Here is a 17,042-nt window from a genome sequence, read left to right on the forward strand (position 1 = left end):
AGAAAGGTACAGAAAGGAGTGTGAATCAAGAAAGTCTTTCTAAATTAAAGAAGGTGTTACCAGATGATCCTCAGAAACCTGATCGGATGTTTTCTGGTAAACTCTCTGTCATGGAATTGCCTACTGTCTGCACAAGATTCAAATCCAGGAGGCAGTCCACATAAAACCGACTGTACAGTCAGAACCTCTCCTTCCTTCAGTCATTATGGAGGGTGATCCATGAAACTAACTGTACAGTCAGAACCTCTCCTTCCTTCAATCATTACAGAGGGTGATCCATGAAACTGACTGTACAGTCAGAAACCTCTCCTTCCTTCAGTCATTATGGAGGGTGGTCCATGAGACTGACTCTGTATATTCATCCTTCTTCCTTCACTGAAAAATTTCTAGACTTGGTTCTATGAATTCAGTAGAATGATGAAGACATGTGTGGTCACTGCTGGTTAGAAGTTCTAGGGGCTACTCTATAGTCAAGGGTCAAACTTGCCTTAGCTCTGAGGTTCATAAATGCATTGGCCAGGGGGTTAAAAATGCCCTTATCTTTTTTTACAAGAGTAGGTTGCCTAAGTGCAGGGTGTTTGGATCAGGAAAAAAAGGTAGGCAGGAGGAACCCCTGGGGCAGAAATGTAGGCACCTAGGACAGGTCAACATGCTGCTTTTTCTGACACAGTGTTAGGAATTGGTTGTTCACAGCTCTTACTGTTATTTCGTGTATGAAGCAGTAGTTGTCAGCGGAAGGCTATTCACGTTAGTGTTCGTTACAGTTTGCTCAAAATTCATGTAACATGTTTTCCGTTTCCCTTGGAAAACATTTACACTACATCCTGACATTTAATCTGTGGCCTTAATGGGGGTGACTAATGTAAGCTGTAGGTTCTTGGCAATTTCGAAAGAAAGCCAACTTAATCTACTAATATCTTTTTTGGTTCACAGGAAAAGGGGGAAAAGACAATTAAGAAACACAAGTAACTAGTGTACTTTCCTTGAGCATTCTTAGTGAAAAGAAGTGTGTATGTGTTTTTAAAATATGAAAGTCTGGTTTAAATAAAACGTTTAACCCTTCGAAAGGCAGGACTTTAATATGCATTTAAAGGTACAGGGTTTGGGGTGGGGTCTGCTGTCTTGCAGCCAATATCTTGGCATGTTAGTGCCTACACAAGTCTCTGGTTTATGAGACACTGGGAGCAGTTATCCAGAGGGTGGGGCAGACAAAGCAAAGGCAGTGTTTAAATCGTGCTTGGAAAACATTTTGGATTCAGCAGAAGCCAAAACCATGGGAACTGGCCTATATCCTCAGGGCTTAAACGAGATCCAAATAGGCTTACCATAGAGTGGAAGTATGCAGAGCACCAGAGTTTAGCCAGACAACCAGAGTTCTGGTCTCACTTGTGTGTAAATTGGCTGTGCACGCAACTCTTATAAATCTGGGCCTCAGTTCCTTTACCTGTAAATATGAGTAGGTTTCTAGCTCTAGCTTTCATGGTGATAAATCATTCTAACAGGGGTTATTGGTGTGCACAGTCTCTTTACTCACTTTCTTGGGGACTCTGGAGCATGAGGGCTCTGGCTGTGTTTGTGGCTTGGAATTCTGGGCTCTCACCCACAATTCCCATAAACAAGGGGTAGTATGGCAACTGTAAATGTTGGTGGCAATCTAAATGTTAGGGCATCTAAAAATCTCACAGGTGTGGACCATTTGGGAGACTGGTTCATCCGGGTGCTGAATGTTTGGACAGGATCCTACAGTTTAGTGGTTGTATCAGTAGTCAATGAAACATGCTTAGGAGGAAGTCTTGGATCAGTATGTGGTCCCGTTTATCCTCTAGTGATGGCCAGGGCGTGGACACAAAGTGCAGAAAAAGCTGGCCTTCCTGAGTTCCTGCTGCTACCTGCTGGGGCCCTCTTACCTCATGGAACCCTTGGAGCCACACAGTGAGATCAAATTGGGGAAGTGATCAAGTCTGAGATGTCACACAATTTGTTCCAGGAGGCAGAATTCAATTGTTCTGCCTGATTTAAAGGAGGGTTGCTTGTGTTTGTTGTTGTTTATTACGAGGCCATACTGTCTCAATGGTTGGATTACAGAAAGAGTTTTACATTGTATGTTAAGATTCTATTGAAAGGGTTTTTCAAAGACAAAGTCAGCAAGAGATACTTCTTATTAAGAAATCATGGATTTGAATATATTGAGAAAATGAGCATGCTTTAAAAAAAAAAAAAACCCAACCATCATGTAGCAAATGTCTCATTTCCTATGAGGCAAAGCGGGTTTCTATCTTTCCTTTCATCTTTTCTTGTCTTTAAAAGCTCCTGGAATATGCCAGGGAGTGGTGGTGCACGCCTTTAATCCCAGCACTCAGGAGGCAGAGCCAGGCGAGTTCGAGGCCAGCCAGGTCTACACAGCGAGAGCCAGGACAAGCACCAAAACTACACAGAGAAACCCTCTCTTGAAAAACAACAAAAAAGTTGCTTCCTTTTAAAAAAAATTTCCTATATTCATTCCCCCCCCCAATAAACTTGTTTTTGAACAGCTTCCAATTAACCTATCAAAGTCCCAAAGATGAGTACATCAGTCTCTTTCCATGGCAGTAGAGGAGAAGAGAAAGAGCTTGCTTGAATAAGTGATGTCGTCCTCCACTGGACTATTGTAAAGCAGGAGCACAATGAGCCATGAGCAGCATGGAGAGCAGTGGAGTTTTTTGTTTTCTGAAGAGAAAGGAACTTTCATATTTCCCGCATATTCTTAAAAGAGCATGAGTATTTCTGAATGGTCAAGATGCATATGTCAAATGTGTTTCTTTCATTTCAATTTCATAAATTAATTCCATTGTTCCCTAAAATTTTAAGGGACTCAATCAAACCAATGTTTCAGAATTTTCAGTTGTGTGTTTCACCTTTAACATGATCTATTCTGCAAACCAAGGTAATTAAAGCCAAATGAAGCCTCAGAGAATGGACAGTGTGATCGGCACCGTCCCCTACCCTAAGATAATAAACAAGAGTAGCTGTTTGAATTAATTGTCATTGATATGTTTCTCTGAATTAAGTTTAGATGCAAATGTGACTAACATCCATACAGTGTAAGCTGCAGCAACATGGAAAATAACAGGATAAAAGTCTCAAAAGCTCCAAATCACAAAGCGAGTAGAGAGAGAATCCCTGTCATCCGAAGATCATTATTACCAGTGCATATAGTCACTGGGTTTGGTTTAGATCCCCGAATCAACATTATACTTTTATGTAAATTAAAAAAAAAGAATTAGGCTGAGTAAATTTCTGAGAAAAGTGAGGATGCGAATACAATGTTCTACCTAAACATCCTCAGTGGTGGTGGTTAGTTCTGAGAAAGACGACATCAGTTAAAGTTGTAATAAAGCAGCCAGGGATGCCCATAAGGATCTTCCTTGGTAAAAGCTTTCTGGAATCATTTTCTTCTAGCACATTCTTCCAGGCAGTGTGCCTAATGCCTTTTATCTTCTCCATGAAGCTCTCAACTGTGTAGGTTTTCCAACTTCCTCATGAGCAGACTTAAGGTAAACTGAGAGCCTTGTTGCTTGATATCCAGAGCTAGAGTCAAATTTGGTTCCAGGTCATTTGACATTACAGAGCTCACGCTGTACCATTAATAGACGCCAGATGAAGCTGCATGTGCATGTTAAGTTTTAAAGGATGCCCCGAGGCAAATACTTTTCTTATTCCACACAGCTAATTTCTGGTTGGCAAAGAACAGAATTAAAATCAGTCATAATATTCCCTTGTTTTCTTATTCCTTGGATGAAAAATTTAAGCACACAAATCCTACCATGGATTGAATTAACTTGGAGATCTTGGAAACGTGTGTGTGTGTGTGTGTGTGTGTGTGTGTGTGTGTGTGTGTGTGTACCATTTTAACAACATATCAAAGGAAGGTTCAAGTTAAACTCCATTAAATCTATTCACTTCTCAGCGTATAGTGCATGGCATTGTATAGTGCATGGCATTGTATAGTGCACAGCATTGTAAGCGACACGCTTTGGGTTGCTTTTGGGTGAAGATGCCACTTGCATTGAGATATGCCGGCTGTTTACTTTTGCTTAAAGTTTTGGCTCCAGTAAACTTTGCTCTTTAAGCTCTTAAAGATACTTCAGGATGCTTTATATCGATAGCTTCCACAAATATATTGGTGGAAGAAGTGTAATTCTCTGAGGTCACTGGAAAACCGGGTCCTCGGAAGCTGAGGATTTATGCAGAATTGAACAATCCCACTGCTTTCATTATATTCTTCTGTGTGAATGTGACACGGAAGCAAACCCTAACTGCTTGCTTGTCGTGCGTGTCACCGAATCCCTTTACTTTCCTGTGGGTGTGCCCTGCCCTCCCTCTAGTTCTTCAGTACATGTCCCTGTAAGCCAAGTCCCCAGTGCCTCCCACAAACGCACCAGCCACTGTAGACTCAGGAAACTCAGCCAGAAAACTACCCCAAAATAAGCTTTATTGCAAGACAAGTGTCATATTTGATACATAGACCTACAAAAACAAACACAACCAAAATCCATAAGTTTTTTCCTCACAAACACTTGATTACAAATTTACATTGTTTTTTTCTTTTTAGTTATTAAAAACAAACGAACAAAACGAGAAAAGCCCTCAAACACTGGATATAACTGGTTGCTACTCTTTGGTCGACACAGGGTGTGAGAGGAATGATTGGCAGTCTGTGTGCACTCTGGCCATTTCACTTAGGAGGTTTTGTCACTGGTCCAGGGATGGGTTCTCTGGAGAGAAGAGCATGGAGATGTGCCCTTATTAGTACCTCCTGGTGTAGCATCTTTCCAAATGGCTAAAGCAAACTAAATATCAATTCATTTTACAAAGGTACTTCATATACAATAAGCTATGATAAAATGAGGCATATGGTGTATAACTACAGTATTAATGAAAAATTCTAAAAAAAACATGGGTTAAAAAAAAAAAACAACAACATCAACATATATTCCTTGGCTGCGTGGCATGATTGTTTGCACATATGGCAATCCTGAAATAGCTTGAACATAATAAATGCACCATTGATCTACGACAGCACCAAACGCGACGAGACGCCAGGTGTTCCTATTCACAGGAACAGCGGTTCTTCAGCTGCCTAGGGGACCACAAGTGTGCAGCACGCCCTGGTAAGAATGAGGTGTTGTGGGCAGCACATGTGGTTCCTTGAGGTTATGAGAAGGAAATACAGTACAGTTTGGCCTGCGACGCTAACGGTCTCACGAGCACTCAAGGTATTTTGCTACAGTGGTTTGAGTTTCCTCTACGGTGGCCTGGTGAATCTGGTGATGTGAAATATTGTCACGTGAGCTGCTCTGGCTTTGATCTCCTTTAGATGGGATCAGACGACATGTACGTCTTCTAAATTATTGATTACACTGCCCATTCAGCTCCGTAAGACTTTCTCTCAAATAGTCAGGTGCGTACCAGTTGGAGGGCTGGCAGAGAAACCAAAGGAGACATCTCTGGAATGTACTGGACTTTTTTTTTTTTTTTTAAAAGCACCTCTAAAAGAAATACCACAAATTTATAAATCTAAAGAAAAACAAGCAAGTTTCCCTTTTTGTTTACATAGTTTGTTCTTTTCTCCATATATTACTGCATTAAAATAAATAAACATCTATATTTTTTTTTTAATTAGCAACTATAGCAAAATACCCAAAGTGTTACAGACTGCTAACAGGAAGAAAGCTCACATTATTTTTGTGCATTTAGTGCCATATGCTGATCTCTCAAACATTTAGGTTTTTTTTTTTAATATATTTTAAAATGAAGTTATATAAAAAATACAGTAACTATGTTTGCCTTTGCACTCAAATCTTTGGCCGTACTGGAGTCTAAGTTATCCCTCCCTGTGAGGGTCAACATCCCAAAGTCTGAATCAGGGAGGAAAGGAACAGAAGTCATTTTTTTTTTCCTCTTTTAAAATTAGTCACTGACATTCCAAACACTTCTGAAGGCTGGCAGTGCTGGGATCTGAGTTGGGTGTGGGACCCAAGTCTGCAAAGGGCTAGTACAGCTGAATCTGAAGCCTCATCCTCAGGGCTTCCCCCAGCACCCCTAGGAGGTAGTTATCCTCATTGTATTCCTCCAGTTTCCTAAGCTCCTTCTTCCCATAGAGAGGGATGCTGGTGATTTCCAGTGTGTAAGTGCCGGGGGTGAGCTTCTTCTTGGCTGTGTGCAGGTAGCTGAGCCCATTCCTTTGGTGGATTCGGAAGAGGCCACCGTCATTCCCTTGGGAGATGACGTAACGGATGTGGTTGTTGAGGGGCTCAATGGCAGGTACCAGTTCTAGGATGTGCTCCTTGGAGCCAAGGCCAGAGAGGTTGAACTTCATGTTGACCGGGCTGTCCATGGCGACGCTGCCTAGGCTGATTTGCTCCACCTGGGGAAAGAGCAGGCACACACTTGAGATGAATTTCTACAGGGCACACAGTGGACTCACAAGCCACCTGTGGTCGGGGGTTACAGTCACAGTGGCAGGCTGAGGCTGTTCCCTGTTTGGCCATCAGCTGCCTGTGGAAGAGGTTACTGTAAATAGAGGCGGGACAAAGCTTCATCCCATGGAGGGATGCTCTTGTAAATCTTTCTGACTCTCACCCAGACCCAACAAGATCATTCGAGTTATAGGACTTAGGCCACAGAGAATCCGTCACGTATCTAGTTTATTTTGATGAGTTTAAGCACCCCGTGGTGCTTATTAGTAATTTTAAAATGAGAGAGTGGTTTTTCTCTGGTGGTGTGGCCACTCATAGTTTGTCCATGTTTCAGTGCCTACGGGCAGCACAAAGTGTATCCAATGGGGCGTTAGCTAAAGAAGTCGGAAGGGGGATATGTTGTGTTGGGAGGTTCTCTTCAGCGAGCCGGAGTGGGGGAAGTGGGGGCCAATAGGATCAGCATGCGTTTTGTACACGTGTGAAATTCTAAAATAAACATTTTTAAAGAAAAAAAAAGGACAATCGAAGAGATGGAGTCTAATTTTATCTTTTCTGGGGTCAAAATGAGAAGTCAACAGCAGGTCCCACACCCAGGGATATCATCACCCTCAAGGCAGCTGGGCTCTGAGTTGACTAGGAGCCTTAGTACATGCAGAGTCAGATGCAGAGTGAGCCAAGATGAGTGAGAGCCAGCGGGTAGGGCCCAGATAATATGATCCGAATTTGTCAGTCGGGGTGTGAGGTAGGAATACACTTTAGTTAGACATGCCCCCAAACCATAATGCTTTGATGTGGGTATGTGCTTAAGTGAGGTTGCGGCTACAGTAGCTTAGAGGAACTCATCATTATTTTTAGACAGAATTATGTTTCCTGCACCACAATGGGAAGGCTTTATATCTTGATGAATGAGTTGTCATGATTAAACATCTGTTGGATACTTCAGTTTACTGAAAAGGAAATGTAACACTAACTTGTTATTTTAAAATACTATCAGAGATTTTTGGGTCTAAATTAACATGGTCCTATAGATAAGAAAAGGTTCTGGGGCCCAGAAAAATAAAGCAAGCTGCCAGTTGACATAGCCAGGCAGTTGGTGATGATATTTTTTGGGGGTGGGGTGGGGGCAATTCTCAGCAATATTAATTGAAACTAGAAGTGACTTGTGAAGTCATACAGCCTCTGGCCTCAGTGAAAATCACCGACCTCCCTATATGTGGGTTATTAGTCATTGAGTGTTAGGTGTACCTGTCCAGTGAGACCCATTACTGGTGGGCGGGGCTGAGGAACTGCTCCCAAACCAGGCGGCCTTTGGCCCAGCCTCCTAACTACGCTGCTAAAACGCCCCTGGAAGAGAGAAAAATACCAGAGGCTGCAAAGTCAGACCTCTAGTTCGTTACAAAAGGCAAGTTAACTGGAAACAAAATTTTATGATGGGCAAGACTTATAAGCACAGAACACGTGACCTGGCTGGCGGACCCAGTGAAAAGCTAAAATTGACAGTATCTTCTTATATGTCTGGAATAGAACTGTAAGAATTCAAAATCATTTCAGTTTTGAATAATTTTCAAATAATTATTTCTCAAGTGAGCATCTTCCACTCTGTGGCACAAATACAAACTAAATCAAAATGACTTGAAACTGAATCATCGTCTCCCACAGGGCTTTGTGTTTTAGACATCATTCCAACTAATTTTAATTTGCTTATCTTTACCACACTGGACCTGCCAATTGAATGACTAAATATCCAGATAGACTTCACTGTGCTGGAGCTGAAAGCATATTAATGGCACTGTGACAAGATGTGGATAACCTTTTGCTTTTGTTTTTTGTTTTGGCAAAGCAGGATTTCTACTCCGTATCTACTCACAGCCGAGGCTGGCCCAGGCTCCTGCAAGCTCCTCTTCTGCCTGCCATCTTTCTTGGGGTAGCCATTGATTTTGCATTCGTAGCACGCTTCTGGGGACAGAGCATTTTCCTCATCCACCTCCGTGTCCACCGAGAGGTACTGTCCTTTGTTGAAGCCCATCCCCGAGACACAGTGGCTGTTTGTGAGAAGGAACACTGTTAGACATTATCATCATTAGCCTGGGCAGTCTAAAGATCTTTCAAAACATGGGAACAGCAGAGCAAGCTCTAAACCACTGTTTCTCAACCTGGGGCGGGGGGAGGTTTGACCCTTGGGGGGTATCAAATGTCCCTTTCACAGGGGCTGCCTAAGCCAATCAGAAATCACAGATATTTACATTACGATTCATAACAGTAGCAAAGTTACAGTTATGAAGTAGCAGCGAAAGCAATTGTATGGTTGGGGGTCACCGCAACATGAGGACCTGCATTAAAGGGTCACAGCATTAGGAAGGCTGAGAACCACTGCTCTTAATCACAATACCCGATCACTGTAGTTCTGTCCTTCCCCACACAGAGGGAGAGATTTCCGACTAGCCCTGGGCTTCCTAGGCTTTCAATCCTAATTAGACTGAGCCACTGAAAGGTAGTTTATTAAGGAGGAAAAAGCAGCTCTGAAAGTCAAAACACAATGGTAAGAGAAACTCCATTGCTTCATGAGCCTGAGGCTGCTTCCTACTAAGGAAAAGATCCGTGCTTCAGCCATTGGTGTTTCTGAATCCTATTTTAGTTAGCAAAAAGAGGCAATGCGTCCACTCTAAAGTGACCTGTGCAAGGCCCAATCTGTTCTGTTCCGTGGGATTGTATGGCGGTCAGGGGTGGGGGGTGGTGGTGGTGGGGAGACTGGTCCATGTCCCTTAGCGCCTGCCTCACCGACCGTTCCTTTCAAAGAAGTTCATCCCTATTCACCCTCTGGGTGGAAGGGTTCATGGGGCTAAGACTCAGCCACAAGTGGTAAGACCTGAGAAAGTTCAGTCACCCAAGAGAAGTCAGCCTTAGGGAGAAGGATTGTTCCCTTTCTGGGCAACATAAAACCCGATGAAGGAAGAAAGACAAAGTCCTCCCTTCCTCAGGGATTACTGGGTCAGCCCCTGTAGGAATGGCAGAACAATGCAGGTCATTTCCACACTGACCTCCCTCTCACAGTGACATACAAGCTACAAACGCCTTAATCTGGCCGTGGGTCGGAATCCATCAAGTTCAGCCATTACAAGGAGCAAAGGGTGACACCACCCGGAAGGAAGCTCAAGCCTTAGGATCTCCACAAAGGAAGCGACCCTATACTTCAGGGTGCCTAAGTCCCAACACTTTCATCTCTCAGGCCTTACACGTTGGTGGTGTTGGTTGTGAGGGTCCCCGCTCCTTCCCCACAGTGGCGGGGAAGCGAGGCTGCCTCCACTGCCTGGACAGAGGGAGAGTCACACCGTGCTGTTGCTGGGGGCCCGTGGGCTGCCTTACCCCTGTCCCACTCTGAAGTACCCCGGCGGGCAGCCGCAGAGGTAGCCGCCTTCCGTGTTGGAGCAGCCATAGCTGCAGGGGTTGTTGGAGGAGGAGCACTCGTTCACGTCGTGGCAGGCGCTGGAGAACTGGTCGAAGGAGAAGCCCGAGGGGCAGGCGCACTTGTAACTGCCCAGGGTGTTGTAGCAGGACGCAGAGCCACAGGCGCTGGGGTTGGAACATTCGTTCTCATCTGTTGGAAGGAAGAAAGCAGGCCTTACACAGGGAAGGGGCGGGGCCGGGGAAGATGAAGCTGGGGAGTGGTCTCCCAGGGCCAGTCGGTTTATAGGGGAGATAGCTTAAAAGAAACACTGTTGCGACCGACTTCAAAGCAGCCAGGGAGTTAATTAAAGAAATATTTCAAAAATACATCTTTAGGCCGGGCGGTGGTGGCGCACGCCTTTAGTCCCAGCACTCGGGAGGCAGAGCCAGGCGGATCTCCGTGAGTTCGAGGCCAGCCTGGGCTACCAAGTGAGTTCCAGGAAAAGGCGCAAAGCTACACAGAGAAACCCTGTCTCGAAAAACCAAAAAAAAAAAAAAAAAAATACATCTTTAGAGGCAAATACCCCCCAAATCGAAACAAAACAACAACTCTCGTCACCCTTTTCTAGTCTATTTGTACTACTTCTGAGAATGCGGGCAGCCCTTAGGGACAGATACTTGCAGCTTACCCAATGAATAATTCTCTTCTTCTCTTAACAAAGGGTTATTTCAAAAGCCTGTATTTTAGGCAAATCCAGGAGGGGAGCAGATTGGCGGTTGCAGGGGCTTGGGGGAGAGAAGAGGCGGGAATAATGGCTGCTAGGTGTGGGGCTTCTCTTGGGGCGGGGCCAAACGAGACTATTGGGGTAGTTGCTGCATACCCTTGGAAGAACACACCGAAATCATTCAGCTGACACTTAAAAAGGATGAATTTTCTGGTATGTGAATCATGTGGATTTTTTTTTTTTTGAAAGCTCATTTCTCTATCAGCATTTGTGTCAATGGCCCCTCAGCACTTCCCCACACCTTCATGTCTATGAAACATTCAGAGCCTTTTATGAGAACGTTGGAAAAATACTGCTGTACTATACCAAACTGAATGGTTTTATCGACTGCAGAGCCTGCCTGGTGCGGACTGTGCCTCTGAGAGCGTTGTGTCCCACCCTGAGCCGACACTGAGCCCTTACTGTTAAATGCTCAGCTCTGGCCCGTGGAAGCCCGGCAGGAGTAAGATCACAGGTCTGTTTTCAGTTGCTGTTATCACAGATCCAAGGCCCCATGGTGCTTTTGACTTTGGAAATTATGAGTTTGCTTTTAACTGCTTGGTTGATAGATAGCCCTGGGTTTGACTCCTTTGAGCTTTATTATAACCCAAATTTCACCCTGGGCACAAATCACATCTGGTCCATGGAATTCTTTCCATTCTTGTGACTGTATATGGAGTGTAGAGTGTCTGTGGACATATTTCAGCCCATGTGGGGAAGCAGGCACATCTGTGAGTGTGCGTACCCAGGGAACACGATGGTGATTACGGGGTGTGGGGCAGGGACCTGCAGGGGTTCGGGAGATTTCCTAGATGAAGATGGGGCTCAGCAGAGGCCTCTAGACAGGAAATTGAACTTCGTTTAAGCACAGGATAGAGGCTACTAAAAGGGCAGATAGGAGGTACATTTAATGTAATGAACATAGTGTGAGAATTAAATGAGAGAGCTAAGTGTTGAACTATTAAGTCATTGAATATAAAATATGCTCAGATTACCTAATATGTGAAATCCCCTGGCCTTTATTATATGCAGAGAAAATACATAAATTCTCAGTAACTTGGCTCCATGAGACCTGAATGTACCCAGTGTTTCGTTTATCTATTTGAGAGACATGGGGCTGTGCCCCCAAGCTTCATCCACTTTTATAATTAATTCTCACATTAGCATGCAGGATTTCTCTCTTCTAACATGGGATCTAAATTAGATTATAACTTAATGGCATGTTCCTACTATGATTTATTCAGGCATTGTGTTAGGTAGAAAAATTACCAAGAAAGCCAATTAATTGAGTAAATTGAATTTGAACATTCCACTTACAAGAACATTTTAAAACAAGATGTTTCTGGAAGCACCATAAGACCTCATATTTATACGCTATAAATATATAGCATGGTGACATTGAATGAATTCAGTTAAGTATGGCCTTGTTTGAGATACACTGTGAATTAAAATGCCTTGCTAGGCTATGTTAGAATTATTTTTTGGAAAGCTTATAATATAGAAAAAACTGAAAGTTATCAGCAGTAGATGGCAAAAAAAAATGCAAACTGAAACATTTTCTTCATGTGCAAATGTTCATAAGAGCCCCACATTTTCAATTTTAAACAATCACAATAGTCAGAGGCTGAGGTACTCCCGACATCTGGATATCCAATGTCCTAAAACGGTCTCTTGATTCCCTGTGGTAACTCACTGGAAACTTATTAAAGCGAGAGTTTGGATGGAAAGTTTTTTTCAAAATGAACCCTTTCAGAGAACTTTTGCTTTTCTTGAATTGGTGGTAACATGAACAGTATCATAAACTTACAATTTTGTCTACTTGACAAGAATCTGGTGCACTGACTGACAGCTGTGACTATTCACTAGAGGACTCTCAGAAAACTGCTTCAGAGTCTTCTCTATGTCCCCCATCACTCATAGAGTATTTATACTAGCAGTCACAGATAATCTGAACTATGTCATAATTTTATTTTTTGTGCTAACAGCTTCCTGGTTGGAGCAATGTCACTCTATTTCTGCCATGTATTTGAGCTAAAATTCCAAACTGTGTTAAGGTTTCAAGGCAAGAATAGCATTGGCTTTATTAGAGACCAGCTGAATCCCTGGAAGGATCCAGAACCTTTGAAATCAGTCTCTGTTCTCTACCAATAGAGTGGCTGCTTAGAGATAACCATTTTAGGAAAGAAATGCTCCTACACCACTCTTGCAACTGGGGAGACCTGCTTATGTACTTTTGATCCCCTTTATTGGATGGCTTGTTTTTGAGACAGGGTCTCACTGGCTTTGGATTCTCCTGTTTTAGTTTGTGGGTGCTGGGACTGCACGCACATGTCTGTGGCTGAAGTTTTCCTGGTCCTGCTTGGCCCCTGTGGCCCTGCGGCCACTTGGATCCAAGTAAACACACTGAGGCTTATATTAATTAAAATTGCTTGGTCATTAGCTCAGGCTTACTATTGATTAGTTCTTACACTTAAATTAACCCATAATTCTTATTTATGTTTAGCCACGTGGCTTGGTACCTTTACTCAGTTCTGTCTTTACATCTTACTTCCTCTGTGTCTGGCTGGTGGCTCCTGACTCTTCCCACATTTCTCCTCTCTACTTGTACCTACCGCCTATACGTCCTGCCTGTTTACTGACCAATTAGCATTTTATTTATCAACTAATGAGAGCAATACATTCACAGCATATAGAGTGATATCCACAGCACCTGTCCTCACACCCCATCCTTGAAAAGCATTGCTGTCCTCCTCAAGGTGTTTCTCTCATCAGAAGGCACCCAGGCCTGGGTCTGGACTCTGGCAGCCTAGGCTAAAGCGCTGTACTCAAGGAACTCATGAAAAGGAAACAGGAATGGTAACTTACCATTTCAAACTTCACTCAGTTTCAAATAGAAACTCCAAAGTTACCAAAAGACAGTTTTTGCATTGGATGTTCACAGGTCAAAACTTTAAGAAGTGTAAAAACTTGAATTGATGACTTATACATGTTCTCATTTCTACTTAAATTCTCTTTAAAACCAAGAATTCGGTGTGAGTTAACTACTAGAGAATGACTCTTTTTGCCTTAAGTTTTGCAGAGCTCATGAGAAGCACGCAGTCCTTACTAAAATGAAGGACTGGGAGTTCAGAAACACCATAATATAATAAAGTTCTAAATAATTGCTAATGGTAAAAAAAATCACTATTGTCTGTATTCTATAAAGCTTGCTAGGACTTGGCCTCAGTATATGAATGAATATATCAGGCCCTAGAATATATATTATATATATGAAAGAAAAAGGAAATGGATCATATTTATGAAATAGTTTTGATTGACAACTTAATTCATTGCTTTGGTAATCATTGAAAGATTTAGCCTTACCTTTATTTCCTAGCTGCATGTTTTTAAAGTTTTTTACTAATTTTTTAAGGTAGTGTATAAAACAATGGGCTCTATTGTGACATTTTCCCACACATCATCAATATCCCTTGCTCTAGACCACAGGATGTAGAGACTTTCCTCCCCGTGATGGGCATTTCTGGTGTGGCATTTCTGGCCTGGCAGGGGGGGCCACAGTCCAGATAAGAACTTCATAGACCTTGTGTCCCTTCTGAAACACTTGGGTTTTCTTCTCAGCTCACTGAGCTGTCGTTAGAAAATTCTTTTGAGAAAAACATAAGAGATCAAATCAAGTCAGTTCGTTTGGTGGATCATTACACTACTTTTGAACAACATGTGTAGTAGCTTAAATCACTTCAGAGACAAGGAAGCATCCTGCTAGTTTCTAGGGGTGGGGGCGGGGCAGGGCTCCGCTGCCCTTCTGTTTGGCAAGGCGAGCGTCTCCTCTCAAGATGTGCAGCTGTGGAGTGTGTTCAGACACAGCCAAGAAATTGGGCATATGCTAAGTGAGTCTACTCAAGAACAGTAATGGTCTCTTTGATCAGTGGTTTCTCATGAGGAGAATGTCCGTGATTATTATCAATGCAAAGAATAGAACGGAATGCCCGCGTGTTTTCTTTTATAAACATTCTTGTCTGGAGTTGTCAGGCGCATTTGCTGTGACTAGCTGCCTCTTCCATGGCAAAACACCGTCACAGCGCTTATTAAAGCTGTGTGACAGGAGAGCCCAGATGGCCTGGCCTCAGTTCTTAGGATTCCTAACCAGGCACGGTGGTGCATGCCTGCTATCCCAAGTCCTGGGAAGCAGAGGTTACAGGATCTAGAAGAGTTCAAGGCCAGCCTGAGGCTACAGACAAGCCTGGGCTATAGGAAGCCCTGTCTCAAAAAGGAGGGCAAAGGTCCTTTCGATTTATAAGAGGGTAATGGAAGAGTACCTCCACAACCCAAATCTGTCAGATTACTGATGAAAAGCAGCCAAGCATGGCTAACGAGCATGCTGTTTTTGATGCCGTCCTCAGAAACCTCACAGTACACCACACAAAGTGAAAATGTCTACACCTCTAGTCCATGGGCCTTTCTTTAAAAACTGCAGAAACATGTTCATTATGGATTTTGTCACACGCATAAGTGCAGAATCTAGTAGACTAAAACCCCAGTGTGCATCCGTGTTTTTATGCAGATTTCCCGTCCAGAGTCGGGGTGGGACGGAAGGAACCCTGAACCCTCCATGTGCTCTGCCCCTGAGCTAACTCTAGCCCTCCCCCACACCAGCCCCAAACGCCGTTTTTTTTTTTTTTTAGGTTCTAGCACACTGCACTATCACTACCACTTCCATTATTTATTCCGTTGACTCAGACACTGAAGTGAGAAAAGCACGCGCCGGGCCACCAAGGAATGCTCACCGACACACTGATTCCACTGGTAATGCTGCACATATCCCTGGGGGCAGCCGCACCTATAACCTCCCAGGATGTTCTGGCAGCCATGTTGGCACCTGTGGTTTCCATCGCATTCATCAACATCTGCAAGACAACAACCCAAGTCCGGGCTTTACTTTCCCTTGTGAAATGCATTCCTGACACAACCTTTAAGGGAACAAATAAACAAGGCATGGCGTGTCGAGGACGGCTGAGATAAGAAACCACCTTATTCTTAATGTCGTCCACCAGACCATGGCACACCAGTGCTCTGAATAATAGTTTAATTTCAGCAAATCAACCATAGTAACCACAAATATGGTGCATTTTGAATTGATTAGCTCCATATGGTATGATTTAGTTGGTAAATTGTGTGTGTGTGTGTGTGTGTGTGTGTGTGTGTGTGTGTGTGTGCATTACAGTTTCTGGCTAATTCAAAACTGACTCACATGTAATCCTCATTGTGGGGAAGATACGAAAACCATGGAGATATCTATAAAGCATAATGGTTTTGCATGCAAAGTTTTTTTTTTGTTGGTCAAGACTAATTAGATGCAAATCCTTTTTAAGTATTTGAATATGTTGTTATTTTTAGGCAAGATGTGGTATGATACATATGGAATAATTTCTTTGTTAATATATGCATACACTTTTGGAATGACAACTAAGGCTTTGAAATCTACCCCAAAAGAGTGAAATGAAATTGGCATGTCTGATGTGTGTGTAACAAATTTACATGGATAATTAATAAATGGTATCTTATGTGGATGGGCATGAGCTGAATTCACACATGGCAAGCAGCTGGTAGGTTCAGAATGTTTTCAATGGCTATTGATTTCAAACACAAAAAAAATTAAAAATTTTTAAAGCAAAAAAAAAAGGGGGGCTGAAAAACACACACAAAAGTCCTACAATTCTTACAAAGAGCGTGTTTAAAATTCTGAATGTTTCTAGAGTTGAAAGTCACCTATTTCTAGGAATAGCTTTAAAAAGGATGACTGACTCAATAATATAAATTGCAACACAATATAAAGATGTAAAGGGGATGAGGCATTCAACATTAACATATTCATCTTCCTGTACCTGAGCCCTTGCCAAGAAAACACTGAAGAGCCATGTGATAGTCTTCAGACTGCAGGCAGATTCTCACTTACCTCCCAATCAGCTGTTCCCTTGGATTTTGTAAGGGAAAAACACTTATTTCATGGGAGGCACTGTAAGCTCTCACTAGGGGCAAGAGCTTCAGTCTATGAAAAGGGCAACAGCCATCAGCCTCCTGCTCCAGTTATTATTGTTGTGCGTGTATTTGTATATGGTGTGCATGCATGTGCATATGTACGTTCTTATGTGTGCAGGTGCAGGTACGTGTGTATGTGCCGAGAGGTGTGTGTGTATGTTCTTCTAGAGTGCTCCACCTTGGATATTGAGACAGGGCCTTTTGCTGAACTCAGAGCGTGCTGATTCTTGTAGTCTAGCTACCCACCTTGCTCCACAGAACCCACTCTGGCCTCCAGAGCACTGGGATTATAGCAGAGGTACCATGCCTATTTGGCCTTTGGGTTCTGGGGATCTGAACTCCAGTCCTCAGCCTGACATGGAAATGCTTTATGTATTAGGCCGTTTCTACAGCCCTAACA

At 43.1% G+C, this 17,042-nt stretch overlaps 1 protein-coding gene across 1 annotated transcript in view; it reads right to left on the reverse strand.

The window, feature by feature from the left end:
* Positions 1–4,454: 4,454 nt before the first annotated feature.
* Positions 4,455–17,042, reverse strand: part of Fbn2 (fibrillin 2) — a 214,223-nt gene continuing 201,635 nt past the window's right edge. The window contains exons 62-65 of the mRNA XM_076555290.1: positions 15,391–15,510; positions 9,822–10,053; positions 8,326–8,500; positions 4,455–6,406 (exon numbers count right to left, since the gene is read on the reverse strand). Coding sequence (XP_076411405.1) covers positions 6,032–6,406; positions 8,326–8,500; positions 9,822–10,053; positions 15,391–15,510 — 902 coding nt within the window. The 3' untranslated portion in view covers positions 4,455–6,031. The remainder of the gene's footprint in view (positions 6,407–8,325; positions 8,501–9,821; positions 10,054–15,390; positions 15,511–17,042) is intronic.

Source organism: Peromyscus maniculatus, chromosome 19 (assembly GCF_049852395.1).
Source record: "Peromyscus maniculatus bairdii isolate BWxNUB_F1_BW_parent chromosome 19, HU_Pman_BW_mat_3.1, whole genome shotgun sequence".
In the NCBI taxonomy this organism is placed as follows: domain Eukaryota; kingdom Metazoa; phylum Chordata; class Mammalia; order Rodentia; family Cricetidae; genus Peromyscus; species Peromyscus maniculatus.